At 37.9% G+C, this 26,651-nt stretch overlaps 16 protein-coding genes across 16 annotated transcripts; 7 read left to right on the top strand and 9 right to left on the bottom strand.

Moving 5' to 3' along the window:
• Nucleotides 1–316: 316 nt before the first annotated feature.
• On the top strand, nt 317–2,051 carry BEWA_014600 (hypothetical protein; the record flags this gene model as incomplete). Its single annotated transcript, XM_004832296.1, has 7 exons — nt 317–441; nt 488–562; nt 598–702; nt 741–805; nt 839–893; nt 931–1,838; nt 1,874–2,051. The coding sequence occupies exons 1-7, from the start codon at nt 400–402 to the stop codon at nt 2,049–2,051; spliced, it is 1,428 nt and encodes a 475-aa protein (XP_004832353.1). The 5' UTR covers nt 317–399.
• On the bottom strand, nt 2,018–2,784 carry BEWA_014590 (peptidyl-prolyl cis-trans isomerase protein, putative). Its single transcript, XM_004832295.1, has 6 exons — nt 2,693–2,784; nt 2,605–2,657; nt 2,456–2,564; nt 2,293–2,414; nt 2,218–2,258; nt 2,018–2,178 (listed from the first exon to the last, which is right to left on the bottom strand). The coding sequence occupies exons 1-6, from the start codon at nt 2,768–2,770 to the stop codon at nt 2,081–2,083; spliced, it is 501 nt and encodes a 166-aa protein (XP_004832352.1). The 5' UTR covers nt 2,771–2,784; the 3' UTR covers nt 2,018–2,080.
• Nucleotides 2,785–3,269: 485 nt separating this feature from the next.
• Nucleotides 3,270–4,800, top strand: BEWA_014580 (ATPase, AAA family domain containing protein; the record flags this gene model as incomplete). The annotated part of the gene is made up of 8 exons (XM_004832294.1): nt 3,270–3,405; nt 3,442–3,568; nt 3,649–3,794; nt 3,830–3,937; nt 3,973–4,167; nt 4,201–4,414; nt 4,449–4,710; nt 4,747–4,800. The coding sequence occupies 8 exons, from the start codon at nt 3,270–3,272 to the stop codon at nt 4,798–4,800; spliced, it is 1,242 nt and encodes a 413-aa protein (XP_004832351.1).
• Nucleotides 4,801–4,815: 15 nt separating this feature from the next.
• On the bottom strand, nt 4,816–8,580 carry BEWA_014570 (conserved hypothetical protein; the record flags this gene model as incomplete). The annotated part of the gene is made up of 1 exon (XM_004832293.1): nt 4,816–8,580. The coding sequence occupies one exon, from the start codon at nt 8,578–8,580 to the stop codon at nt 4,816–4,818; it is 3,765 nt and encodes a 1,254-aa protein (XP_004832350.1).
• Nucleotides 8,581–10,121: 1,541 nt separating this feature from the next.
• BEWA_014560 (conserved hypothetical protein) lies at nt 10,122–10,879 on the top strand (the record flags this gene model as incomplete). Its single annotated transcript, XM_004832292.1, has 5 exons — nt 10,122–10,273; nt 10,307–10,385; nt 10,418–10,500; nt 10,534–10,687; nt 10,721–10,879. 5 exons carry the CDS (start codon nt 10,122–10,124, stop codon nt 10,877–10,879), a joined length of 627 nt encoding a protein of 208 aa, XP_004832349.1.
• A 699-nt stretch (nt 10,880–11,578) lies between these two features.
• On the top strand, nt 11,579–12,243 carry BEWA_014550 (hypothetical protein; the record flags this gene model as incomplete). The annotated part of the gene is made up of 2 exons (XM_004832291.1): nt 11,579–12,008; nt 12,047–12,243. 2 exons carry the CDS (start codon nt 11,579–11,581, stop codon nt 12,241–12,243), a joined length of 627 nt encoding a protein of 208 aa, XP_004832348.1.
• A 137-nt stretch (nt 12,244–12,380) lies between these two features.
• On the bottom strand, nt 12,381–14,111 carry BEWA_014540 (cathepsin C, putative; the record flags this gene model as incomplete). Its single annotated transcript, XM_004832290.1, has 4 exons — nt 12,381–13,618; nt 13,652–13,804; nt 13,839–13,960; nt 13,996–14,111. The coding sequence occupies 4 exons, from the start codon at nt 14,109–14,111 to the stop codon at nt 12,381–12,383; spliced, it is 1,629 nt and encodes a 542-aa protein (XP_004832347.1).
• Nucleotides 14,112–14,412: 301 nt separating this feature from the next.
• On the bottom strand, nt 14,413–15,421 carry BEWA_014530 (conserved hypothetical protein). Its single transcript, XM_004832289.1, has 5 exons — nt 15,104–15,421; nt 14,984–15,068; nt 14,864–14,950; nt 14,558–14,829; nt 14,413–14,508 (listed from the first exon to the last, which is right to left on the bottom strand). Exons 1-5 carry the CDS (start codon nt 15,259–15,261, stop codon nt 14,472–14,474), a joined length of 639 nt encoding a protein of 212 aa, XP_004832346.1. The 5' UTR covers nt 15,262–15,421; the 3' UTR covers nt 14,413–14,471.
• A 165-nt stretch (nt 15,422–15,586) lies between these two features.
• Nucleotides 15,587–15,946, bottom strand: BEWA_014520 (conserved hypothetical protein; the record flags this gene model as incomplete). Its single annotated transcript, XM_004832288.1, has 2 exons — nt 15,587–15,790; nt 15,830–15,946. 2 exons carry the CDS (start codon nt 15,944–15,946, stop codon nt 15,587–15,589), a joined length of 321 nt encoding a protein of 106 aa, XP_004832345.1.
• A 256-nt stretch (nt 15,947–16,202) lies between these two features.
• BEWA_014510 (mitochondrial carrier protein, putative) lies at nt 16,203–17,521 on the bottom strand. The gene is made up of 3 exons (XM_004832287.1): nt 16,495–17,521; nt 16,357–16,458; nt 16,203–16,321 (listed from the first exon to the last, which is right to left on the bottom strand). The coding sequence occupies exons 1-3, from the start codon at nt 17,393–17,395 to the stop codon at nt 16,209–16,211; spliced, it is 1,116 nt and encodes a 371-aa protein (XP_004832344.1). The 5' UTR covers nt 17,396–17,521; the 3' UTR covers nt 16,203–16,208.
• Nucleotides 17,522–17,753: 232 nt separating this feature from the next.
• Nucleotides 17,754–20,612, top strand: BEWA_014500 (hypothetical protein; the record flags this gene model as incomplete). Its single annotated transcript, XM_004832286.1, has 1 exon — nt 17,754–20,612. One exon carries the CDS (start codon nt 17,754–17,756, stop codon nt 20,610–20,612), a length of 2,859 nt encoding a protein of 952 aa, XP_004832343.1.
• Nucleotides 20,613–20,634: 22 nt separating this feature from the next.
• Nucleotides 20,635–21,944, bottom strand: BEWA_014490 (conserved hypothetical protein; the record flags this gene model as incomplete). Its single annotated transcript, XM_004832285.1, has 4 exons — nt 20,635–21,449; nt 21,505–21,591; nt 21,630–21,751; nt 21,817–21,944. The coding sequence occupies 4 exons, from the start codon at nt 21,942–21,944 to the stop codon at nt 20,635–20,637; spliced, it is 1,152 nt and encodes a 383-aa protein (XP_004832342.1).
• A 673-nt stretch (nt 21,945–22,617) lies between these two features.
• BEWA_014480 (conserved hypothetical protein) lies at nt 22,618–23,679 on the top strand (the record flags this gene model as incomplete). Its single annotated transcript, XM_004832284.1, has 7 exons — nt 22,618–22,752; nt 22,791–22,998; nt 23,034–23,102; nt 23,136–23,210; nt 23,268–23,399; nt 23,434–23,562; nt 23,597–23,679. The coding sequence occupies 7 exons, from the start codon at nt 22,618–22,620 to the stop codon at nt 23,677–23,679; spliced, it is 831 nt and encodes a 276-aa protein (XP_004832341.1).
• A 28-nt stretch (nt 23,680–23,707) lies between these two features.
• Nucleotides 23,708–24,324, bottom strand: BEWA_014470 (conserved hypothetical protein; the record flags this gene model as incomplete). Its single annotated transcript, XM_004832283.1, has 3 exons — nt 23,708–23,779; nt 23,842–24,030; nt 24,091–24,324. 3 exons carry the CDS (start codon nt 24,322–24,324, stop codon nt 23,708–23,710), a joined length of 495 nt encoding a protein of 164 aa, XP_004832340.1.
• A 131-nt stretch (nt 24,325–24,455) lies between these two features.
• BEWA_014460 (2-C-methyl-D-erythritol 2,4-cyclodiphosphate synthase, putative) lies at nt 24,456–25,199 on the top strand (the record flags this gene model as incomplete). Its single annotated transcript, XM_004832282.1, has 1 exon — nt 24,456–25,199. The coding sequence occupies one exon, from the start codon at nt 24,456–24,458 to the stop codon at nt 25,197–25,199; it is 744 nt and encodes a 247-aa protein (XP_004832339.1).
• Nucleotides 25,200–25,201: 2 nt separating this feature from the next.
• On the bottom strand, nt 25,202–26,386 carry BEWA_014450 (conserved hypothetical protein; the record flags this gene model as incomplete). Its single annotated transcript, XM_004832281.1, has 3 exons — nt 25,202–25,549; nt 25,584–25,729; nt 25,765–26,386. The coding sequence occupies 3 exons, from the start codon at nt 26,384–26,386 to the stop codon at nt 25,202–25,204; spliced, it is 1,116 nt and encodes a 371-aa protein (XP_004832338.1).
• Between the last annotated feature and the right edge of the window lie 265 nt (nt 26,387–26,651).

The raw sequence follows: 26,651 nt of genomic DNA, 5'->3' as shown, positions 1-26,651 counted from the left end.
TTTTCATTCTTATACCAACATCTCGGGAAATTTACGCACAGAGCTTACTCTGCAAAGATTTGTTCTCAAGATGAATCATATTGGAAATGTGTAGTAAACAAAACCTGTATCCGTACAATTGTATGAGTGGGTGCTGTACACAGAATAGAGGTAAGATAGGAATTGATGATATGGAATTACTCGGAAATAACTGTTTATTAGATTAAAGTTGCATCTGTCTAACTTTGAATTTGCTTGTGTCACACCTTGGAAGAAATAGACTGTACTTTGTATGCGGTATGTGGCACCTGAGTACTAAGGATAGACTGGATGAATTACAGTTGCTAAATTTGAGTTGAGCTGCACGTAATTTGAAATGCAATGTAAAATATGTTTCGTTTATAAATAAAGGCGAAACCAATGGGAGGGAAAACGAAGATATTTCCGTATCCAGTATACGCGGTTAGTTATATGCGTAATTTGCCTAAAACCTATATGAATATTACAGCTATCTTATGGCGATGGTTATATCGTTGCATCTGGAGGAGGTGGTGGTGACGACTATGGCATATCAGACAGAATTGTATGTCCTACTCCTTGGTCTATCCCCGTTTTTAGGAAGTTTACACATTTGGTAATAATCCAAAATCTAATGATCTACATCTAAAGTCAACTACGACCGAACAGAACGGTGTATTGGATTCTATCGATTTTCTCCCAAAGGTATAATACTTAACACATGTATGCACACACGTTCGCAGCATAAGCTTTGGATTGGTTCCCTGGATGACTCTACCCTCTTATTCTCATATAATCCTAAAAGAGGGTACGCTTTCCGTATTTTCTTACAAGTTTATAGATTTCGTATTCTGGCAAAATTTAAAACAGATCAATCCAAGAAGGATCCAAAACTGGTATCAACGCGCTTTTATATATTCATGAAATATGTAGACTGCTTGTCGATTTGGAGGAAATAGGGATATGTTTGTTACCTGCGGAAATGATGGATGCGTGAGAGTGTGGAAGTTGACTGACAAACTTCTGAAGCAAATCAGGTCATTTCACGATCAATCACATTCAGATGATGGTGAATCGACACCCCAGTATCCTCCAACTGAAATATCTTCGCCTTGTCCTATAGGTGGGATTGGAGATTTAACTGTTGAACCTTCACCAATAGACCCTCTATCTCTAGAGGATTCACTCTCAGACACAGTTCCATCTGTGGGTAATTTTGGAGATCCAAATTCAGCAGATTTTGAGGATATACAGTATATTGACAGACCACCCGCAGACCAGGACGGAGCTGTAGAAGGGACATCAAAGGCTAGGGAAAGAAAAAAGAACATGAATAAGTACCAAACTGAAGGATCGGACATGGTGAAATTGGTGTTGAAACACAATGATCATAAAAAACTGGTGAATGACTCATGCATAAGTGGAGATTCCAAACTCTTGGTATCTGTGTCTGCAAACCATATTATTGCATATAATATGAATCCCGCGAGATTCGTCTGTGAGGAAATGAGAGACTGGAATTTTAAGTTCTGTCGTTTTATAGATACTAGGTCATGTGATGGAAAATACACACTCCTAACGTGCGAATGGACTAACAAGAAACCAATGAGAACTACAGCATCTTTGTGGTTCATTGACACAGATCATGAAAAATTTATCCTACTAAAACATGTAAAAGTAGGAGAGGTTAAATGCAGTGCTCTTGCCCTAAGTGGCGGCGATTCGTGCTTTGCTCTTGGATTTGGAACCGGTTTGGTTTCCATATACAGAGCTCCTAGTATGTCTCTAATAAGGTCTGAAACTAGACACATGTTCCCAGTGACAGATTTGGCATTCACGAGGTAAGGGTGTAACGTTAATTTATAAAATTGTACAGCACAAAACTAATATCAAGCGGCGCAGATTTTTATGTTGTCACGGGTGATATATACAAGAGTCAGGTTCTAAAGTATATTACAATGTCGATGCCTATAGCAATTTTTATTTCCGTTGCAATAAAGCTTTGCTTTTCAGTAAAAATAGAAAGATTCAAAGAATTGATTTGGTCCTGCTAAGATTTGAAATTAGAGATAGATGTGGTGATTTAAAATGACGTTTCCATGTCAGCTATTGGATTTGCGTGAATTATAACATTTTTCAATATAATATCGCGTAATGGCCTATTCTTTTTACCAACAGGCTCTGTATTCAAATCGTTGATTGAATGTGTTTTGTACAAACCCTTTTCAAGTGCGTCTAAAGTGTCCATTCCACTGATGACTCTGTAAATGGTGTGAATTAGCAAATGTACAGTACCTTCCAAAGATTGTGTATTGTCCATTTAGGTGTGCTTGTTTGGAGTATGTTATAAAAAACTGCGATGCGTTGGAGTTTGGCTTTCCAGGGTTTGCCATTGCTACAACTCCCCTCTTGTCGAACTGTAGATCTTATGTATCATATGTTATTCCGTTAACCTAACCTTTAGGTGTGGTACTATCTCATCTTCAAATGGCGTATCGTAAATGCTTTCGCCTCCCTTGCCTGTCCCACTAGGGTCACCTCCTTGAACTAGGAATCCCTCGATATTTCTGCACATTTTAAAGTTTTAGCATTAGAATCTCTTAAAACCTGTGAAACTTTGTCTCATTGTAGTAATCAGAGGCGCACAAAGCCAAAAAATTCTGCACTTGTATGTATATTTCAGCTTGTACAGTACCTTGCAAGCTTTAGGGGCGTCCTTACAGTAAAGTTCTATCTTTATATCTCCTAAGCTGGTATGTAATGTTACAGACATTTTAAATACACAGTGATTGAATGCGATTTGTGGTGACGCCGTTAGTATTAATAAACTAATGTGTGATGATATAGACGATTTTGAGAAATTCAAAATAAAAGCCTTGGATAAGCTTAAGTTGACGAGCTTATTGCAAATTGATGAACTCGAACTGATCTGTAAAATCTGTTCTACTCTCAAGGAGAGGAATATACAATTGATAGAACGAGTAGTTCACCGTAAAGGCGCACAGTTCTGTCAAAAAATACTTGACTTGACTCTGGTTAGTGTAAATTTCCACACATGTGATTTTTGGCATATACACATAGGAACGTTTGGCTGACGGAGGTCAATATACACATAATGGTGAGAAACGCACGCCTGGAGGTGTATTTTTGAACATTTTGAAGAAACATCTTGACAAGAACGAGATAAAATTCATATGGAGTGAACAGGTGCGAAGGCAACGCCTAATTAAAAGAGAACGAAAAAAACTACAAAATCCATCTGGCTGACAAATATGGATACCGAGGAGCGTCTTCAGAAAGCTTTGGAGCTTTCTAAAGAAGCTATTGGATATGACAATGCGCAACAGTATGAAAAGGCATTTGATTATTACCTCAGAGCTCTAGACCAGTGGTCTATTGTATGCAAGTGTAAGTGCAGACTCAAGATGTTATAAACATTTATAGATCAAAAGAATCCACAGCTGCAAGAAAAGTTCTTTAATAAGATGAAAGAATATGTATCAAGAGCAGAAACGCTGAAACAAATCATAAGCAAGGGTATATCTGTCTACATGACTGCATTAATCTATAGGTCCCATAAATTGCGAGGCTAACACTTCTGACTCATCTTCCAAGAATGTGGAAGCCGTAAACTTGGTTGAATGTATGTAGTTTGTCTGTAATTAATCTGTTTTTAGCTGCAATAACCGCGGTGAAACCAAACATAAAGTGGGATGATATTGCAGGATTAGAGTCTGCAAAGGATGCTTTACAGGAAGCAGTCATTTTGCCGATTAGGTTCCCCAATTTATTTACAGGTTATATAATCTACTATATTACAACGGACTTGTAGGTAAATTAAAACCTTGGCATGGAATATTACTGTATGGGCCACCTGGTACAGGGAAAACATATCTTGCTCAAGCATGTGCAACTGAATGTGATGCTACGTTCATCGCAGGTTTGTGTTCTGTTTTAACATGCATATATCAACAGTTTCATCATCTGATGTCATGAGTAAGTGGCAGGGAGAAAGTGAAAAATTTGTAAAATCTCTCTTCCAAGCCGCAAGAGAAAAGGCTCCTTCCGTCATTTTTATTGACGAAATTGACTCCATGTGCAGTGCACGTAGTGATAATGATAACGAAGCATCTAGGAGAGTAAAAACCGAGTTTCTTATCCAAATGCAAGGTTGTTGTTTGTTTTTCATACTTACTTATTCAGGTATTTCAAGTTCTTCCAATGGGATTCTGGTACTCGCTGCTACTAATTTACCTTGGGCATTGGATAGCGCAATAATAAGAAGATTCGAGAAACGTATATACATTCCACTGCCAGATGAGAAAGCACGAAAGGTTCTCATAAAACTGGCTCTTGGTGACAGCAAACACCAACTAAATGACAACGATATCGGTGAACTTGCCAAACGTACCGAGGGGTTTGTTTGGTATCTCTCATTCTTTTGTTTTTAGGTACAGTGGTTCAGATTTAAGTGTGTTGGTTAGGGATGCTCTAATGCAACCCGTGAGGAAATGTAAATTAGCAACTCATTTTAAAGAGGTATATGTTGATGGTAAAACTCTATTTACTCCATGTTCACCTGGTGATCCATGTAAAACTAAACGCCAGTGCAATTTAATGTCGATTGATCCGGAGAAGCTTCTACCTCCTGTCACTGCTAGAGCAGATTTCATGGCGATACTTGCAAACTCACGGTCTTCTGTTATTCAATCCGTATGTTTAATTATCTTGCTTTAGAAGCTATCATAGGATCTGAGTGCGTATGAAGAATGGACAAAGCAGTATGGTCAAGAAGGTTCATGAATGTAGAGTATTAGTTTAGAGCTTAAACTTTCTTTTAGTTTCTTCTATTGTGTGCTTTATTAGTGTATGATCACGCCTACAATTTTCACAAGACTCGCCGCTTAGAATGTGATTGACTATATTTACGATACCTGTATCCTTTACCAAGATATGTGTAATTGCCAAAAAGTTGTGAGATGCGAGTGCTATGGCTAGGGCTGGTATGTATATTTCCAACTTGGAGAATACTCTAAAAAATAACTCATGTATTCCCCCTCCTGGATAGATTTTAGGGAGACGGTTCTTTTTAGAACTTTTCTTTTTCCCCCTTGGATTTGGTCCTCCAATATTAACTGGATCCAAGGTATCCAATTTGGTTGAATATGCGACAACAAGCTCAGTAAGCCTTAAATCCTTGGAATCTTGACATGTTCCATCTGGTGTACATATTCCCCAACCTGTGATTTCAAGAATATTATCCTTTATTTGTTCGATAAAGGCTACAAGATCCAGGTTTAACACACTAGATAACTTGTATATGGGTACTAGGTTATTCTCTCGAATATAATTTAAAAATAACTGCGGTATTTCAAACTCTTCTAAGTCAACTGGTCTTTTAAACTTAATATTTGCATTATCTAGTAATCGTGGGTTGTAGATTTTGGAGTCCTCAAGTTCTGGGTCTGAATGTGTAGAATCATCCGAAAGCATATTTTGAAATCTAAGCAAAGAGTTCAAAAGGGAAATATCACTTTTACTTTTAATTTCTGATTCTGCAACTTTTCTTATTAAACCTTTTATGATACTTAGGCCGTAAGTTCTTCTAACAATCATTGGATCCGTAAGTAACTGCAACGGTAGTAGCATTAAACTTGCAACGCGAAATTGTTTCGCTATCATTAATTTCTCAAAAAAATCATTTGACGATTTTCCAAAAAGCGACTCTAGCTTGATCACAGCATCCTTTGTGTGTTCTTTCCTCACTAGTATAGCAAATAGTTGTGACTTTATATCATTTGGAGTGCTCAAGAGAGTGCTTAGAAATTGTGCATCAGAAAAACCATCAGAGTTGTATATCCTAGATGACACAAATTGATCCAATAAATAAATATTAAATGGTTCGATTTGGTGTATACGGCTTAATCCCAAATGTGTAATATGCTCTGAAACTATATTTTCTATGAATTTAACCCCTCTAAAGGTGTTTTTACCGTCGATGGAATTCATCAAGGATACAACAATACCACCAGAAACGGCAACTACATTATCTAATTTTGCGGGAAATCTGCAACTATGATTTCCTGACAAGTAATAGGTCTGATCGGGAGATATGTGGCAAAGATAGTCAAATCCAGTTCCACTTATACTAGAAAATGGAGTGACGTTAATACATCTATTTGTAATATATTCTATAGATCCATTATCTACAATGTAAAGATTTCCTATGGAATCCAAAAAAAGATATTTTTTATCACCAAATGGGTATATCTCAGCAACATCATATTCCATTGGTTCTAAAGATTCCTGGAATGCGATATCAAAGCTCATTCTAGGCTTCTCTAGATAAATATTATAACCAGTAATTGTATCACTAACATCATAAACTGTGAGTATAGATGAATTCTCTATTGTACAACACAAAGGTTTGTATTTAAACGGTATGATCTCTAATTGTTTGCTAAGATCATTAACATCAAAAAAATGACAAAAATAACCAACATTACCGCGTGATTCATTGCTCTCTTGCATATAATTATCAGAGTGCAACATAACCGTAACAAAGAATATATTATTAGCAAACCAGCCTAAGTTTATAAACACGCCCAAACATTCACCAAAATAAGTCCAATTATTATCATAAAGAGCAAAACCCTCGTTCGTAGCAGCCAGTATATATTCTCCTTTTGGACTACATGACGCATATAAGAATGGTGTCCTGTTACTAAATAATTCATCTCTGCATGAAAAGGGTATAGATGTTAAGTTATTCCCTACAGTTCCTATTGTATTTGAATCAACACAACCAGACTTTGAGTGAAGAGAATCATCTATTTCTTTCCTTTCAAAATAGCCGTAACAACCATCCAAAACATTGGAACTAACAAGGAAAATATGGTCTGTTCCGATAAGACAAATTTTAGAATCATTAGGGTTTGCGAATTTGCAGTGGCAGATTCCGGAATTGTGAAGTGTATATGTTGAGAACATTAGCCCCTCTGTAATCATTAAACGAAAGTTAGCTGATACCGCGTACAAATGGCCACTTTTTATGGGCTTATGAAGTTTTTTGTTGTATATCATTCGTCCGGTAAAATGGTGGTATGAAAGTTCAGAATTCTCGTACAATATTACCAAATGGTCGTCAATCCAACAATAGTCATTTATACCGCTGATATTAATATCCCCTATGGCAGTAAATTTGTATTCAGAGGAATAGTAAATCATAACATTTCCATTTATCAGTTTTATAGCAATCATATTGCGGTGTATGTTAACACTTATAGATTCTACGCCATCTTTATACAATACTCTACCAATGCGTCTACTAACTGGGTTTTTGTTACATACAAAAAAGGAAAGTAGTGCATTAGATGTTGTAACAATGTAGCAAAGGTCGCAACTTTCCATAAATTCCACCTGTTTTGCGTTTGTGTATGGCAATATATTTTGAATACAATTATCATAATCGTCGTAAAACGAGTCCGTATTCCTCTCCTCCAAACAAGACAGGATAGAATCTGCATCTAATAGCGTGTTTTCAAAGTCGTTACTTCCGTCACTGCAGGAATGCGTGTCTTCATCGTGATTAGGTTCACTATTCACTTTAGATGCACAACTGAGTACCCAATCCATCAAAGATACAGGCCTATTGCAATTTTTATCTTCACTCGCATATAAATCCACACATAACTCAGATGTATCAACTTCATTGCAGTTCATTATATAGAGTTGGGATGTAAGATTCAGATAGCAAAGGCCGTGTGAAGCATCCACCGATCCACAAACATTTAAATTCTGTAATATATTAGTGCTATGCAGATAAAGTGAAATCCTCTTAAATTGCAACAATGGGTATGTTAGTATATAGTTGAGAAATCCATCGGGACATATGGTAGCGTAGACTCCAGATTGATCAAGTGTCCAAAAAAACAATTGATAGTCTATACATGATACAACAGAGACAAAGGACGGTAGTACCAGTTCGAATGAAAGTGTTATATTCAAAAAACTTGGCAAATAGTTGCTGAATAAGCAATACACATGATCAAATTCACTGTTTACAGTATGGGCTTCATCGGAAGGTCCAGGTGCTTGTTGTAATGTTACTTTTGGAGATCCAGGGCTAGCATAACTATTGCACAAGACACTTTCAGAAGACACGTTTGGATAGTTGTGCTTGGGCGTATTCATATGAGAGAGAGTAAAGTCATATCCAAGAGAGGTATTTGTGTCATATCTACATATTAGTACTCTCTTCAAATTTTCTACAAGCAAACATATTTGGTATATCCCGTTAAGAATGGTGATATCTCTAAATCCTCCGTAACTCTTTAACTGTGCTTCATCAAGAGTAAAATTGCCCAAAAACATGATATTGTGTCCATTGCTATAGACATAAAGTGTGCGCTTGGTCAATATCAATAGATACTTGTTACACAATGTCACACAAACCTTGATGATGTGTTCATTTTTCAAACCTTCTGCGGGATTCTCTTGGTTATCCCTGGCGTTGTTCAAAGTATTTGGTGATGTACCCTCGGGAAGGGTAAAGACGTCGAGAGTTCCAAGACTCAAAAACATCCTCTCATATGCCTACCATCTCTAAATTTTGATTATATGGTCATATTTTGGCCTTTTTTGCAGATGTGTGCCATCCAAAGCGAATAGACTAGCATAAGTGGAATTATGGCAACACAGTGCGTATTTTAACTGTAAAACCTTAAAAATATATAATAATCATTCGGAAAGTGTCGTTTTTTATTCCAAATAACCAATTTGGCCTTCTATAGAGTGTCTTGTTCCAGCCCACTAAATACACTTTAAAACTATCACAAAAGTGGAAAAGTTGTCAGAAATTTTGATCTTCTATAGATATCATGTATATCTACTTATATTCTCGTCGTTTATTATCGTTCTCGGGGTTTCTGTGAGTTCGGCTTAGTTCCAGTCCGAGAGGTTTTTATACTAGGATATGTAGAGATATATGCTTATATACTACACCCTTTTGAGTCTACAATCTAGAATTTGCACGAATTAGGCTCTATTTCTCGCTAAATTTGCCTTTATAATCCCCTCCAATTGCTTCGTAGATTATCCTCTTAACCAAAATCGCGTTCTATTCGAACTACTTCAAGTTACATTTATAAATGTCAAAACACAGTCGCATGTGTCTTTAAACCGCTCTATGAATGTCTTTTTCCCATAGAATGTTGGTATATAGCTAGCGAATCTTCATATCCTCACATCCTCAATATGCCACAATAAATTACTAAAGACCAAAAAAATAGTATAACCAGAGTATATAATGCGTTTTTTCACCATTGAAAGTTTGTAATTAGCGATCATGCCCGTTGAAACTACCAAAACGAAAGTACCAAAATGTAAATCGGCGGTGCTAGTTTCAGATAAACAGAGGGATGAAAAAGCTAAAAATACCAAAAAAACACAAAACAAGGGTGATAAAACCAATAAAAAGGTATTAAACTTATCTTTTGCATGAAAACGTGAATAATTCACAGGAAGCAAAATCCTCTGTAAACCCTAATACGACCAAGAAGAATGAAGAAACCACGAGAGTATGTCTGAAGTATGGCTATATAAATGCTCTAGTCAAATAAAGCGACAGAAAATGTGCAAGAAGCAGGGCCTGAGGCTATTAATTTCAAGGATGCGGATGAAGAAATTTTGGCAGTTATAGCAAGTTAGTGTAATACCTACATTGTAAATAACTTGGCAGAATCTTACTCAAGCGGAACAGAATTTTTAGAAGAAAGGTTAAGGACTAACCTATCGTTCTATAAATGTCGCTTTGTGGAATTGACAATACGTGCATCCTTTGATAAAGACAGGATTACAGCCGATAACAACCGTATGTAAATATCTCTACACTACAAGTTATACAGTTTCTCTATTGCCAAAGCTTGTTGCGAAACGCGTATTATATCAGAGAGATATGATTCTTGGGGTAGATAAAATCGTCCAAAATATTGATGATCTTGAATTGGTATTTTGTAAATAACAAAACTATTAGCGAGCAGGATACGCCGTATTGCTCATTGAAGACGTTTGAACTGTTAAAAACATTGCTGGAAACTAAATGCATATATCCAACATATATGAAAATGCTACCACAAGTGTTCTATGAGCATGTCATCAGGGACTACAAATCAGCCAGTAAGGAATTAAAAAAACTAGAAGAGGATGACAATAAGGTTTCTGAACTAAAAGCCAGTATTAAAGCTTTTGACGATTCTGTTACTGATAATTTAAAAGTGTATGTGAATTATCTTATTACATCATTATTTAGTCTAAAACAGTATAGAGAAAACTCAAAAGAATATCTCGACAACCTCTATGGTAAAAATGATATAGGATTGGTGCTAAAAGTTCGTTTTCATCTGAGGATAACTACTTATAGTTTATACTAAACGGGAATTTGGTGCATCTGGTTCATGAGTTTCTATTGATTTACATAGGAAGAGGAATCATCTCGAGTCCAACGTATCTTTCGTGTGCAAAATATCTGATATGTAGAAACCTGGAAATTGTGTCTATCACTTTAGAGGCAATTGTTGGCCAAACGATTCCTCAGAGTATTGTTGAAATTGCATTCATGAGGCTCATGGATACAGTTTCGCGAAACTTTCCAGACGATGAAGAAGTCGGAATATCTACATGTAATTTTTTGGTGAGCATTTTTCCACGTTAATAAAAACTTTAGGCCAGATCTGTGATTGATGGAATAATATCTAGTTCCTATCTTAGAACGTTAAGAACGTTGCACGCTGGGCGTATTGCTGGTTACGGCATCTTGGTAAAGACTTTAAGATGGCTCGACGCTAATACGATTCCAGTGCCAAAAGTTAAATGCACAGTGTAATTATAATTCACATTTAGAAAAAACCTACAATTCCTGTTCTCCGAGTTCCTGAAGACAGCCGTTTGTATAATAGAGCAAAAATCATTTCGGCAATTCTTGATTTTGGAAAAAATAGGGACTCTGATCTATTCATTCAACGAATAGACGCGGCAAAACTGGACAGTAGCGATGTAAGTCATTCATGAAATACAAGATATTACAATTTCTCGGATTATGAACGTACATTCAGAGTGTCTTTATGGTAAAGAGGTTCATTAAAATGGGCATAGAATGTGGAAGAAGCGACTTGTACTTGGAAATTGTGAACATATTCTCACAGTTGTGTAGTAATAAGAAGATAGAGAAGAGCTCTATAGGTTTGGGCTTGCATCGTGTCAAGATGGTTGCTCACACAGTAAGTGTGTAGACCTATAAATTCATCTTTTAGATTCGTAAGTCTCAGAAGAATGTTGATAGACAAATTACCCTTCTGGAAGGTCTACTTCGAAAGGAACGACTTTTATATATATCCAAGGTTGAGAATAAGTGACCATTGAAGGTCTCGGCTCTAACCTTACACATTGGGCATCTTATGGCCCTTGATGGAATAGTATACACATTTATAATTATTTGTACTTGTAATGTATAATACATCATAGAATATCGCTCGTGCTCCCATGATAGGATTTAGGTAAGGCGTCATTTCTGCACATCTTTCACATGAAATGCAGTCCTACATCGTATTATCTGGGATCTGGACTATTATTCATCATTGGTTCGGCAGTAGTATACAATGGCTGGGATTACAATGCCATACGCGTTCAGCATAACGTGGTTTGTGCAGCTAACTCAAACGTTAACTTGTTGTCCTTCTTGTGGCTAATTCAGGTACACATTTGCATTATAACAAGATATACTTCACAGGGCCTATTGTTATCGGCGGCCAGTATCGGTTTAGGTATTTTTACAAGCTACGATGGATACCACCCAAACAACTCGTTCTTAATCACATATTTGGGTCTATTCATAAAGATCTCTCCAAAGATTGTAAAGATTATGCACGTATTCAACTTTTGCCAGCTGTCTACCATACTTCTGGACCTGATGATTCTGCCAGAATGCAACTCGGAGAGTCTGCGCATGATTTTCGGTACGTTTGCCGACATCCACGGTATATGAACCTCGTAGTTATTGCATTTGGAATAAATTGGTTTATCGCAATTTGGGGAATTGTTTTGCGCAAGCAAATCTTCCTACCGCCGTACCTGTACGACCCTGCGTCGCTCCAAAACAGTTACTTGGACAATCTCAAGGTTTGTGGTAATATAACATGTAAATTTAAACTCAGAACTTTATTGAGGGTTTGGGCGTTTAAAACTAATTAAACCGCTGCTTGGAAGCAGTACTTTTGGATTAAATCTTCCCTTCTTTTCATCAAAATCTTGAAAATGTTCCATTGCAACTAGATTGACTAGTGCCTCCACAAACCTCTCAGATTCTTGTATGACTGCTTCATACTTCATTATTTGTGATGACGAATTGATGCATCTGTAACTGCGTCGGTTGCCCGATCCAAGTCTGGGTCGATGAAGACTCCCTCGGATTCCACACCAAAGGCATTTTCCCCTCTCACTAGCTTGAAAAAGCCTCCATCACCCCAGTCTTTTCCCCAACTGTTGCGGATTATCCAGTATTTTTTCACGGAGTGTTCTGATACCTCTTCTCCCCAACCAATGACCGCAACAGCATGAGTAGTGTATTCCCATCCACTTAGTGCAGGATGTCCATCTACATCACATAGACCAAATCTCTTCTTTGCATCTTCGTCTGTAAAGTCAATGATTCCTGTAGTGTGACGACCATTTAGAAAGGACCCATCAATTCCTACTACAATTGGCCCATTTTCATATATTTCTTGCATCATTAATGCTTCTCCGGAACATTTGGTACATTGATAGCTACCTCCTACGTACCCATAGGAATGTGCATAAAAGAGTTTGTTTGAATTTACATTATCGCATGTTTGGTTGTCCACAATTCTAAAGATTGTTTCCAGTCTATCCTTTTCGGACTCATACCTTGTGTAATCACCATCAACTTGCACAAAATGAAGACCATATTCTTTTGCATGCTTACCTACAAGGTATGGATAACCTCCATGACAGCCCTGATTCAGGTATATACAACTGAGAGCATCATTAATATCAAAATATCCTCTCTTTAGGTCCGCAAGAAGCTGTTTTAAAGCGTGTTCACGGTGGCCTGCTTTGCCACTCTTTAGCAACTTGCTAACCTGGATTATAAATCTCACTTGTAAGGTATAAAGAGCAGATATTGTATAGCATCCTCCACATCTCTTCTGATTTACGAGGGGTATGTTTTCGTACCTATCCCATGAAAAAGCTCTTGGAAGATCATGGGTACTTGGCCCTTTGGATGTGCACCTGCAAAAATAACCACCATTTTCCTTTAAAGTTTTTAAAACTAAATTTCCGTCAAGCCTGGAAACGTCTGAGGTCCTTTGTATGGTTTTTCCATATTTAGTACTCGTAGACTCATCCACGTTTACTGTTGCAACTGATTCCTTTTTATGAACACGGGACCCGGAAGCACATGCATGCGTTATATTTCCACCTTCTCTACGAGTTACCCAGCCGATTTGCGTTTGGTTGGGGTTTGTCAAGTATTTATGCTCGCCAACTGGGGAGAAGCTTACATAGCTGAAGATCTCTAGCCCGTCATCCAGGGTAATGTAAAAACCTAAGTACTATGATTTTATACTGTACAACTTACCTTGATCATAAATAGCTGTCCATGTTCCAATGACACGTTCATTGTCAGATTTTACTGCCAAATATACCCAATCATTACGATGCTTTGCATCATAGTCATGGGGAAGTTTTACGGTTTCTAGCGTTAAATCCAGTGTAACTTGACGTGAGATTCCTAAAAGAGTATTAATAGAGGTTAACGGACGAACCGTGCTGTTTTTCAATGAAAGTTTTGTAGTCACCGAATGATAGGACTCGGCCAATGCTATTTGGCGTATCAGATCCACATGCTATATCTGCTCCGTAGACATTATAACTGATGCTAAAGGTCCTACAAGGGGGTTAATGGCATAAGGATAAAGTTACCACTTCCCGGCAATGTCAGAAACCAGGGCGTGAATAGGCAAATCCGCATATACACCTCTATAAGGCACAATAAATAAAACTACATTTATTAGGAGGAATAATGACGTCCTCTCCATTTTTATAATTCCATATCAGTAACGAATGGAATCTCGTATATATTTAAGTGTGTATCCATATTAAAGCTTAAATCTTCATAATATAAATCCTTACACAATTATGAAACGCTTTTCCGTTCAAAAGTTCCGAAAAAGTGCATTAAACAGCTATACAAGCGCCAAAATACGCAAAAATGCACCTAAAATGCGCAAGCATCTACAAACCCTAAAAATCACACATTATAATTGGATACACAAAACAGGACTAAGGATCACTGACTAAATATAAATAAACGGAGCAACTATGATAGACATTAGCCAAAGCACTGCAATGCAGCATCCTAGGAGCGGCTATAAGCCTTTAAATAAGGCACAGGGGTTTTAGACTACATCATTCTTCTTGTACTTATCAAGAACACTAAACACAGGTGTAATACGCTAAAGTGCCACTATCGTGGCTCACTTACCTTCCTATGACATCATCCGGGATCTTTGGTCCGAATTCTTCCTTGGTTGTGACAATTTCAAATGAAAACTTGGTTCCAGGAACGGCTTCATCATCCGTGGTTTTGAGTTCCTCTTTACATTGCGTCCATTGTGAACAGTTTGTTAGTGCTATATTCTTTGTGTATCCGTGACCTCGAAACTCAATCCTCTTCGTTCCGTCCTCTAGGTGGAATGTTGTAATACATGATACGTATAGTACAAGAGACTCTTTTCCAGAGCATGGTAGGACCAGCTATAGCAATGCGTGAAACTAGACAGTGACAAACCTCTGCACGTGAAAAATTGGCAGTGTAAGCATCATGAAGGAAAGTAGCATCTACTGTTTGTGAACTTTGACGCAAATGGGTCAAACTCTGAAGAAAGCATAGGATACGCATGTGTCATACCTCCTCAATGGTATCATCGTCAAAGATTGCAGTAACAACAACCTCCCGTTTTGATGGAAGAGCGAGCTCAGGGAGCTTCAAACTTCTAAAATAAGTTTATAAGATACTGTTGAATCTTACTCGATGGATAAAAGCGTAACTATAACCTTTTCTGGCTTATCATCACTAGTTGGAAATTTGCATTTGTTCAGAGTGGCCTCCTGTACACCCTTCTTAATTCCATGTTCTCTTATGGCTTTGAATCCCATAAAAGTTCCTCCGTATTGATTTAACGCCATTTTGTACCTGTAGTTGGCTGTCTGTGTGTAGCGACATATGCCAGAGGTTCAAAACGGAAGGAAACTATACACTCAGCACTGTCTATGAAATATTTTTATTCATGGGATGTGTAACACTGTGTTTCAAAAAGTACAAATTCAGGGATATTTCTCGCTAGCCACAATGCACCAAGATGCGGCACATTGCGACTCAACGGAAACCAGACAACAAAAAGTTTAGGGGAACGCCATAAGTGCAACAAGTATGCAACAATATCTGCAGAGTCCTTTTCTACTGAAAATGTGAACAGAGCGACAAATGTGTACCAAAATTTGAACCCGCGAGTTACGAAGCTTCCGAGCTGACTGGCGATTTATTGCCAAATCTCGTAATATGACTAACACTTTGCATATTCCTCGTCCCTTTGCTGTCGAAATTATTTGTAACTGTATCGTACGCTTTAAAAAAGCGCTCCTTAACAGGGTATGCGCAACCCCTTAGCGATTTACCTGTTTCAACACATAATCCCCTTACAGCATTTCCAAAAGCCTAGACATTCATAATATACGTACAACATTATCGACCAACCGTTATACTTTCGAGAAATGTCTCTGTGAAGGTCTGCTCATTATTGTCGTCATCTCTGTGTTCGTCTCCCCTAGGTTCATTTGGACCCCCAGAGCCCTTTACATCATCTATTGGCATATTTTAAGGATATAAAATGTCTAGCAGAGTCACGTAGCGAAAGCACAGAGTAGACAATCTCTAGGCTGCAAGTTACGCACATACACAGAACAGATACTCGAACGATCCGTAAAAGGAACTCTATGTCGGTCACATATGGCAGTTTATATATCACAGTGTGAAATGTACGAACGATATGGTGATGACCGCCAAGGTGCATCTGACGCCCAGTTTCTATGTCTACGAGGAGATTTAATCTATGTAAAAGTTTATGTGACTTGTTTTAGATGCTTTTAAAGAGGTGTTTGAGTATTTCGTACATAACAAACTGAATAGCCCCGGAAGGCAGCGATTTCAAAAGTGACGGAAATAAGCCGTGATAAAATGCCGATATTCCTGGATAATAAAAGTCTATAAAGACTAACACATACCTTCATTCCTGAGGATATACCTTATACAATACTTGGAATCCTTGTAAAGCTTGGATTCGCTAGAAATTGCATTGTTCATCATCCTCTTTCTCACGGTATCCCCTGTAGCATAGACGTAAAGGCACCTATAACACTTACCTGGAAATACGAGTAAAAGTGCAGAGGCTCCAGCGGCTGAGCCGGAGATCGATGAGACAAATGCCACTTGCTTAATGCTCAGATTATCTTTCTCTATAATGCTATTGAACAAGTTCTTTCTATAAAACTCAAAAAATGCCATTTGCAAGGCAACATATGGAACACCAGTACACATGGAAGGTGTGAATCCCTTGTAGAGTCCGTAAAGTCCTTCGGTTCTGAGAATTGTAGAGAGACAGTCGATTAGCCCAGTATACTTACAACTCTTTGACAGACTTCTGGTGTTGATTCCCAAGGCCATTCTCACACTTATAAGATCTAACGGGTACGTTAAACTCTTTTGAACAAGTCCAGCAGAAGCCCCTGCGAGAAGGGATAGTATAAAGTCATTTTGCCCTCCTACGTATTTACCATCTACGCTGTTCATCTTGCGTTTATTGAACCACATCTGCAGTGTGCTACATGATTTAAGATATTCTCTGGCAGTGTCATTTATTCCAAACTTTGTAGCATAGCATAAACCACCTCTTATCGTGTTTGCAACATTACCCCTCCACAAACCCTTGAGACCTTCTTCGCGTATGATCTTCTTAGCGGTTTTAATTACACCGTTATACTTTACATTAGAGCTGCTTTTCCCTGATTTGAGAACGTTGGCAGTTTTATCCATTTGGTTGACGTTAACGCCGTTACTAACATTAGGCTTACCAGAAACATTGTTGTTTGCAGCATCTGCTCCATAGCTACTGCTAAATTGATTGAACATTGGCTGGACTTGATAGAGAAGACGTATTCTGTCGAACGGAGCACATATTGTCTTCGTAATAACACCGGATAGTAGGCCGCAAACCACATACGAACGGTTTTTACCGTTCTTTTGTGATTCCTTACTATCCGTCATTCTATTTTACACGTAACTCTCGCATATGCAATCACCATATGTACATATCCACCAACTAGAAACTTTATGATCCCTAAGCGCACAATGTATGGATATATCCGAGCCTTCTACCGTCTGTTGCAATTATACATTTTATGAAAACGTAAATATGTAACCTCTGCAGATACAAGAGTATTTACTGGAAGGTTTCTTGGATCCTCACTTGAGCTATCCACCATGAGGCAATGACATGTTGGATCGTTTCTTTCCTAGTTGTTATTTAGCGTGTATATATTAAATATTTGTGGAATTTCCGTACTATTGTATACTATGTGTCCTACATAAATTACACTCCTATAGGCATAGTTTAACTTTTAAAATGAACTCGATACTAGAGTACACATTCCCAAATGAGAATCTTGAAAAGTATGTATATTTGGCACTTTTTGACGATGAAGAGGAGAAACATTCTAAAATACACAAAATTGTCTCCTTTCAAACCTCTACCGCCTTCCGTTCAAACTCTATAGACCTAAATGATGGACTACCTTCTGATGTATTTAGAGATACTGGGTCAAGTGCTGGAGGAAGAGGTCGGAGACGTGCACATCTTGCATCTAGCTCTTCAAATAAGGTTTTCAGAGACCTACCCACACATGTAACCTACGATAGAAGCACATCCAGGTCCGTAAAACGCACAATTTCAAGAACTTCTACGAGAGAATTTGTGCGTTCTGGACGTAAAAACTCTGTGACACTAAAAAGAGATCTAGGTCAGCCAAGACCAAGAGGCAGACCTAGGAAAGACGCATCACTCAGTGCCTCCAGCAACAAACCAACGACCCGTAAAACGCTTATGCGAAGGAACCGATCAGAATCACTGGCGTCTCACAGGCCTGATACACCCGTAAAACACCCAAGAGCAAAAAGAAGAGCTTTACAGGATGTCTTGAAAGACGAGCAAGATTCCCTCGTTGAAAACATCAATAGTTTCGAGGCAAGCCTAGCCAAAAAGGGTACGTATCACTTTGAGGCAGGAGATGTAAATCTTTTACGTAAAACATCGTACACCAAAGATAAAACCTTTGGAGTTGGGTGTGAAGTGGCACCCACGAGAAACGAGATTGAAATGCTCACAGAACTGGTGAACCTAGGCCAAAAAGACAAGTTAGAGGAATTTGAGTCTTCAGTTCATCAAAGCTGCACATTACGATCAAATGCGTTTGAAAATACTTGGAATTTATTCTGTGCCAAAGTAAACGCCATTATCAAGAGGTATGTTAAGAAAGGCGTACACAATGTATTAGAATCATTAGAGTGTGGCAATCTGATTGACTCATTTCTGAAAGTCGTCTTATTGGATGTAGGTATAGATCACCAGGATACAAGGCTCGTGCTAGATATGTTACATGATGAACTTTCAGCATCGTCCAAGTTTACCTTTATAAAGGTTTACGATGTTAAATCAGTTCAAGATATCATAAATCAATCGATAAGAGCACTAAATTCACAAATTAGAGATTGGGATAGAAAGAATTCTAGCCGTGATTTAAGATACATAAATAGACACAAAGAAACAGAATCAAAAGAAGCACCAGAAGGCTCTGATCCTATACCAGACACTGTAAACATACACGAAACACATATAGGCCATGAGGTAGATATAGTTACATCAGACACTAAGAAAGTACCCACATCTAAGGGTGACGATAAAGACCCCTATTCCATAGAAACATTTGTCAAACTTTGTAAGAAATGCAAAGACTCAGAAATTGTATTAATATTTGACAAAATGCAGTCGATAACTGGAGAAATGCTGTATACACTTTTATCTTTGAAAGACGAAGGACTCAATGTATCATGTATATTGTGCTCGACAGCATGGCAGCCTCAACTCGAGACTTACTGCTCGCTGAAGGTCTATGAGCATCTGTCAATAGTAAACTGTGATATAATTGTGGCAAATGATGTCTGTGATGATATTGTTAGTACTCTTCTTTGGGATACCAAAATTCAAACATTTATACCAAGTCTGAAAACTATAAAACAGATTTGGGACATTTTCTTCGATATTGATATGTCTATTACATCCCTGATTTATCGGATATACGCTGTTTTTGAAAACTTTTATTCAAACTACCAGTTTTCATTTCTGAATACTCCATCTGTAGCAAACATAGAAGCAGAAGACGAAGATTACGCTATAGACTTATATTCAAAGTACTCCCTCTTATGTATGGGAGCTGGAATATCTGAATCACATGTTGCATACTTGGAGCTGAAGATGGGCCGAGAACTCTCACTCTCTAAAGTGTTATTGGATATGCTACCTTTGAATTCGGTAGTACTATATGAAAGAAGAGTATCTTTTCAACTTGGAATTAAACTCTTATTTTCATTGCTAAGGTTTCTTCCAGATTGCCAAACTTCTAGGCTACGGTTAAAAGTCATTATGGACACCTTTACATGCGCTAATCCTGAGCAAATGATAACAATTTTGATTAAAAAGGTGTCTAATATGATCACAACCGGAGCAAGCTCTCGCATTAGCGCTATATTGGATATATTTAAAGAATTCTACGATACATTTAAAAGTATTTATCCGTCAATATTGAACATTCGAACATTTCTGAAAAAAGATTTGCAAGATGTCACGCTGGAGTATGACACTCTTCTGTCCTCACAAGGAAACTTACCCATTTTAACATCCTCTAGACTAGATAGTGGGAGTGCAGATGATTTAGATACATTTGTTCAACAGATTTCAAAATTCGTAGGTGTATTCCTACGCTCATGTTTTCTCCCAGTTGTATATAAACTCGAGTTAGCAAATGATTTAATGGTTCAAAAGGCATTCTCCATAAGAAATGAGCAAGATGTCTTGAATAAATTAAAGGTTGCTGATAAAAACGGAACCTTGGATATGCTAATGTCTGATGTGAGTGAAATAGTAAAATTATCACAAGTTCTCCCCGGAAAATCAATAGATATGTGGAGTTTATTTTGTTTATTTTACTCTCAGTACGAGAAAGAATCGCTTTCTTATATATTTACGAGATTCACTATTGCGATAGAAACCCTGTCCAATATTTATGGGTATTTTGAAGTCTCTGCACAAAAAACTGGATGCGAGATACCAAGTATCCCTAGAGTTTCAAGGGCTAAGCTTACGCACACTATAAAGAATAGGTTACAAAATATCAAAATAAAACGAATACATCTCGGGACAGACCATTAGACAGTATGTATATTATACGATATTAAACCCCAGTCTTTATCCAAAAGCACTGTGTAAATGGATTACATTTACTTTTACGTTTTTCAGTTATTTCATCAGAGTTCGAGGATTCTGTTAAGTATCCTTGATCATACTCTCTAAAGCTTCCTGCAAATGTGAGCACAGCGCCGGGCCCAGAATTATATCCCTTGTACTTTCTGTACTGTACCTCATACGCTAATATTGATGCCTTTTCTTTGTCGATTTCGGGAAACTCGTGTCTAGACAAATCTGAAATACGACTAATTTCTGTGTACCTACTCTCGTTTGTTACAATTGAATCTAGGCTATGATAAAGATTGGTATCACCGTCTTTGCATGTTCCGTGTTTATACAACCCACAACTATTGAGTTTTTCATCATTAGAAGGTAAAATTCTATTATAGTTTGTCATAGCATCGCGTTTCTGTCTTCTCAGAATTTCCAAGAACTCCTGAATTGCACCCTCCATTATACGTGTGTATTTGTAGTCAAGATCGTTATGCATTCCTCCTTTAACCCAGAGATAGTAGACTTCTTCTATTTTCCTAGCCATCTTTTTCGAACCATATATTGGTACAATTTCATCCTTGGTGCCGTGAATGATTAAAGTTGGTACTTTAATATAGGGGGCGATGTCAATATTACAAAACATGTCACACGGAAAGCTCAGTTTTAGCCTTTTTATTTTTGTCCTAAGAATAGAAGCTATGGGAGACTGTAGGATAAGACCACATATCTTTCGTCTAACAGCAATGTGCATTGAGGGAGCACTTCCCAAACTCCTTCCAAAACAAATTACGGACAAAGGATCGATACCTAGGAGATGGTGTATGCATGCAATAGCTTTGGCAAGTAATGAAACACAACTCACCTAATTCTTTGACCATGTAATCGAAGGCAACCTCAGCGTCTGAGTAAATGTTGTCTTCACTTGGAGCGCCTCCACTCATTCCATACCCTACAAGTTTCATGTATTTCTATAGGTATCAACAATACCTGCATAGTCATAGACGAAAAAGTTGCAATTCCAGTTGGATATCCTATGAAGGAGGGAATGGAAAACATTTCCAATATCTTCTGCATTTCCATGGCTGAAAAAGACGGTGAATTCTGCCTTCCTAAATGAATGTTATAGAGTGTTAAACTAACACCGCATTTATTTTATGAATTTTTAGTCAATTACCTGTGTTTAATGAAATACGCCGCGATAGAGTATCCATTTGGACCTGGTATCATATGCAGGTGTGGATCCCTAACCGTATAGGATGGCCTTGGAGGCTTAAATATTATGCAGCTTAGCGCATTTCCCATATAATCTAACTATTTTAGAGCAAAATATAGCTATAATATGCAAAAAAGATCAGAACTGTCAAACGTTTTACGATGTTCCTGACTACAGTTACCGATACCAAAACACATTTGGATAATGGTAACAGATTCCAATCAGATCTATAGCGATTACATAAATTTGTTACTCAACGTGTAGGTTATATGGCGAATCTGAGTCCAATTTCTTCGCAAAGTGCTACATAGCCATTTTTCCTCTCCAAGGTCTAGATCATCAACTAGGCATAAATACAAAGATCATTAGATCTACAGGATATTAATATTGAAACGAGTAAAATATAAATAATTTCTGCAAGGATTAGAAATCACTTTCAACCAGTTCCGCCAAGTCTTAAACGTAACACCAAAAACCTATATCTTCCATAATACTAAATCATTATCACGTAATGGTGAGTATATTTGGATAAAGTCTGGAATTAACGACACAACTCCAGCCTTCCACACACACCCCTAAATCCGAGGTGAAAAATTCGTCCATTTGACTAATTTAGAAACTATACATCACTTATGCCATAATTATGGCATATTTACCTGATTAATATCACAAGTAATAATTTGTGTCGATACATTTATTCTCACTGTGATCTCAACTTCGGATTCTCGTAAATATGAACGTCTAGACACTCAAGTTGACATAATGCACGATGAGAGCATATACGAGCGCTTTCTTCTGAGCGAACATCAAATTATTGCAACTACTAACGATCCAGAAGGCCAAAGTGCAGAAGAATCGACAAAACGCGTTGATGTTAATTCAGACATCAACGATGTGGTACGTTCTGCTCCGTATATTCATAAAATTACTCACAGGAACGGAATAGAATTGTTAGACTCATTATCCGCAAGGTGCTGAACCAAGCTCCGTTTCCTACAAAGTACGAAGACATTCGTCTACTAATAAAACAAAATGTATCGCAAACTTATAACCATAATCTCTTCAATCTATACGTGGAAGACGCTAAAAAGATGCTCATGAGAGTGTTTGGGTTAATACTCTGTGATGTTAAGTATGGCCAAGGTGCGCTTGTTATTGCTATATTTCATTACTAACAGGAAAGCGTGAATTCTTTCTGAAGCAATCTATCGCATTCCCCCCTCACGATCTCAAGATTCTCTCGGAAGGTTTGTTATATGATCATAGAATATATCCCTTAGGTGACCATGAATTGAGAGGTTTTCTGTTGATTTTACTTCCACTTTTTAAGGCTTATTCCAACTCGATTCAGCTGAGTTAGTTCTTATCCATGAATGTAACAACATCTTACTACTTTAATCATGCATATTCAGACCGTCTATGTGAATCGTTTCAAAAATTTGGGCTTGGGCATATGGTACCAAAATCTGCTGAGGATGAAGAAGCATTTATACTGAGGCTCAAGAGTATTAAGAGAAGAAAGGAAATCAAGTACTCCTCGAAAGGTGAGAATTTATTCTATATTACTCAAACGCACAGAGTTTTCCACCTTGTCTGACTACATTTTGTACGCAAAAGATCTCGGATACTTGACACTCAAATTAGAGGACAAGGGAGACACACTTGCCACGATTTTCATTCTTCCCGGATACAGACTACTTTTAGAGCGTACGTTATGAAGCTCCTATATACGTAAATTTAGATAACAAGGACGAATACATACAACATTTTAAGAAACTAGATGAGGAAACCTTCAGTAAAGGACTAGAGATATTCTTTGAATAGGTTATGGTACAATTTTGTATTAAAAATATTATTCTTCATTGTCATTTTTGAAGCGAAATTTGTTTAATTCATCCCAGAGATCTTGTCTTGCTTGTCCAGTCTACATGTTATTTAGCATAAGAGATAAAATCAAGTTTATAGTGAAACACATGCAAAACTAACCAAGCTCCCATCTAATTTGGCAGATAGGGGTTTGAATGTATTAAAATCAAAGAGACAGAACACTTCTTGACTTCCAGATAGTGGAAATCCGATGCGATCTGAAATGTTGATTGGTGGTCCCTTGTCCAGCAATGTGCGTTGCTCTCTTGCACAGGTGGTCTTGGAGAGAGTTTCAAGGTATTTGTAATACTACACATTGGATTTATTGGAGGTATTAAATACATTTATCGACAAATATTTGAGATTTACCTGTATCTTGAGGAGTCTCTGAACACAGTCTATGCAGAACGTGGAAATTGACCAAATCGAGTATATATCAACTTTATATCCAACCATATTATCCTTTGATAGATCCTCGAAACATACTAGGCATGATTTCCCCTCTTCCACCTTTATACCCTTGAGGAACTCCAAATCTTCCCTAGTAAATGGTAGGCTGCCAGAAGAGGAGACTGAATCACCATTTACATCCACTTCTGACATTTTTAAAGTCACATTTTCAACTGCATATCAAATATGAGTTGTGAAGTAGAGTTCTCGATTGCCTCGTATTAGTACACACCACATGACAACTCTTGTATTCTAAACGTCTCAAGAGAGCCATTTGGCTAGCTATGCCGAATTTTTCCTATTGCATAGCTCTTATTCTAATATCCGGGTGTTTATTACTCGTGGAAGCCTTCAGGATTGATAATTTGGGACCATCAAAAGCGCGTTTGATACGTACACCCATAGGCACCTTTTCCAGTTCCGACCTTTTAAGTCAAAGTGGCACACATTACTCCGTAAATGAACGGTATCGCATATATTCTACTGGAATTCTAGCAAATTCCGGATATTCTCAAGGAAGAGGAAATGGCCCATTCACGACTAGGGTAGGATTTGGGTATGATCTCCATCGGCTCGTTAAAGATGGAGCAGACGGAAAGACCCTAATAATTGGTGGAGTAAAGATTCCCGATTCAGAGTTCCTGGTTGTTGGCCACAGTGATGGTGACGTACTTTTACACTCGGTCTCCGATGCTATTCTGGGTGCCCTGGGAAAAGGTGACATAGGTGACTATTTTCCTGATAACAATGCAGAGTACAAGGACTATGATTCCTCAAAAATACTGGCACTGGCTCTAGAAATGGCATCAGAACTCAACTACCGCATACAAAACATAGACACCTGCCTAATTCTGGAAAGGCCAAAACTGGGCCCCTTTAAGGATAAGATAAAGCAAAACTTACAGGAACTTGTTGGAAAACATGTTTGTATAAATGTAAAGGCGAAAACAAATGAAAAACTAGACTCCTTAGGAGAAAACAAGGCAATCGCATGCCACTCTGTAGTCCTGCTGGAAAGGGGAGGCTGATCCTAGATGTTTTTACATTCTTCAATTTCTGCCTTTGTGTCCGGAGGAATGTGCAGTTTCTGCTGTCTTATCCTAACATTCCAATGCAAATGGTCTTTAAGTGATCTGCACCATTCATTGGTGGTTTCTGTGTCTTTCGGTAACACTAGAGGAAAGTACGTATGCGATGATGTTATACGTATAGAGCTTCCATGCCGTACATTGCAACTGTAGTTTCCATCAACGCAAACGCGGACGTAACCTCTATTGTCCGGGGGAATTACAACCTCAATCTTGGCGGAACAAGGAAAAACAAGAGGTCTATACGAAATAGAATGCGGACAAATTACAGTAAAAAGCATAGCAGGAACCTATAATTTCGTATTTTAACAAGGGTAAACTTACGTCTGGATGAACAATTGATCCTCCAGCAGACATGGAGTACGCAGTTGACCCGCTCGGGGTTCCAAGCATAAGTCCATCACCGGACACTGTTGTAAAATATTTCCCATCATAGTACACGTCAAGAGTAGTAATGTATGGTGATAAACCTGTATCATGATGCAAAGCTGTCATGTTCACATACCTCTGTCAATTACACACTCATTTAATGCGTTTCTGTGTATTATAGGTTCTCCTTTCTCGTCTATAATTGTAATTTGCAGTTGCGATCGCATGGATATCTTAAATCCTCTTGTTTCTATGCTAGACAAAGTTTCCTTGGCCATGTTCAGATTAAACTTTGCCAGGTACCCCAATGATCCTAGAGAGAGTCCAATCACAGGCGGGATATCCTCTGGGAACATTTTATTAACTCTCAATATTGTTCCATCACCTCCGAGTGTTATTATGAGATCAACATTTTGAATATCCAGTAGCTGGTCTGGATCATCCTTAAACTTTGTGACCACTTCACCCTTGTATATTTCCTGTACCTCTCCCCAGAGCTGGTCCGTTTCTGAGGTTTCAGTTTTCACAAACTTGTCGTAGATAACAACCTTGGAGTGCAATTGTTCCTTAATGAAGCTTACGAGGTCTTCCACTACGTTCTGCACGTTTGTATTGAAAGGAGATATCATTAACAAAATCTTCTTTGGCTTCCATTTGTAAACAACGTCCATACTATTGTTGCGTATGGGAGGTTCAAGCCCGGCACCTACAAGGTGCCTAACCTTGTTGCCAGGTTCGTAGATTAGTTGTTTCGACATGCTATTAGATACATTTTACAGGTTAAAAGCCCATATTTAAACAATACAATGATCTTGGATCATATATAAATACGTAATCACACAGGGCTTCTGCGCGAGTACAGCAAATTCACTACGAATCACGGCGAATAAATTACAAGTTCAATATGAATCTAAAAGAGGCCGCTTAAATAATTATTTTTAGATTGTAGATATGCAAAATGTATCCAGAAACAAACTCCCAAAATTGTCTAAAATACAATCTGCTAGTAGCAACCTCACACCA

This window comes from Theileria equi (assembly GCF_000342415.1).
Source record: "Theileria equi strain WA chromosome 4 map unlocalized gcontig_1105316255033, whole genome shotgun sequence".
In the NCBI taxonomy this organism is placed as follows: domain Eukaryota; phylum Apicomplexa; class Aconoidasida; order Piroplasmida; family Theileriidae; genus Theileria; species Theileria equi.
Note: the sequence above shows the minus strand (reverse complement) of the source record. Positions and strands in the feature narration are given on the sequence as shown.

Bases quoted from the DNA above. Each gene is read 5' to 3' on its own strand.
- BEWA_014590 (XM_004832295.1), bottom strand. From the start codon at position 2,770: ATGTCTGTAACATTACATACCAGCTTAGGAGATATAAAGATAGAACTT. The intron at 2,658-2,692 runs GTACTGTACAAG...ATACAAGTGCAG, and splicing joins ACGCCCCTAAAGCTTGCAAG to AATTTTTTGGCTTTGTGCGC. The intron at 2,179-2,217 runs GTTTGTACAAAA...ATTTGAATACAG, and splicing joins TTTAGACGCACTTGAAAAGG to AGCCTGTTGGTAAAAAGAAT.
- BEWA_014530 (XM_004832289.1), bottom strand. From the start codon at position 15,261: ATGGCGTTAAATCAATACGGAGGAACTTTTATGGGATTCAAAGCCATA. The intron at 15,069-15,103 runs GTAAGATTCAAC...AACTTATTTTAG, and splicing joins GTTACGCTTTTATCCATCGA to AAGTTTGAAGCTCCCTGAGC. The intron at 14,830-14,863 runs GTTTGTCACTGT...GCATTGCTATAG, and splicing joins CCAATTTTTCACGTGCAGAG to CTGGTCCTACCATGCTCTGG.
- BEWA_014510 (XM_004832287.1), bottom strand. From the start codon at position 17,395: ATGACGGATAGTAAGGAATCACAAAAGAACGGTAAAAACCGTTCGTAT. The intron at 16,459-16,494 runs GTAAGTGTTATA...TCTATGCTACAG, and splicing joins ACTTTTACTCGTATTTCCAG to GGGATACCGTGAGAAAGAGG. The intron at 16,322-16,356 runs GTATGTGTTAGT...TTTATTATCCAG, and splicing joins GTATATCCTCAGGAATGAAG to GAATATCGGCATTTTATCAC.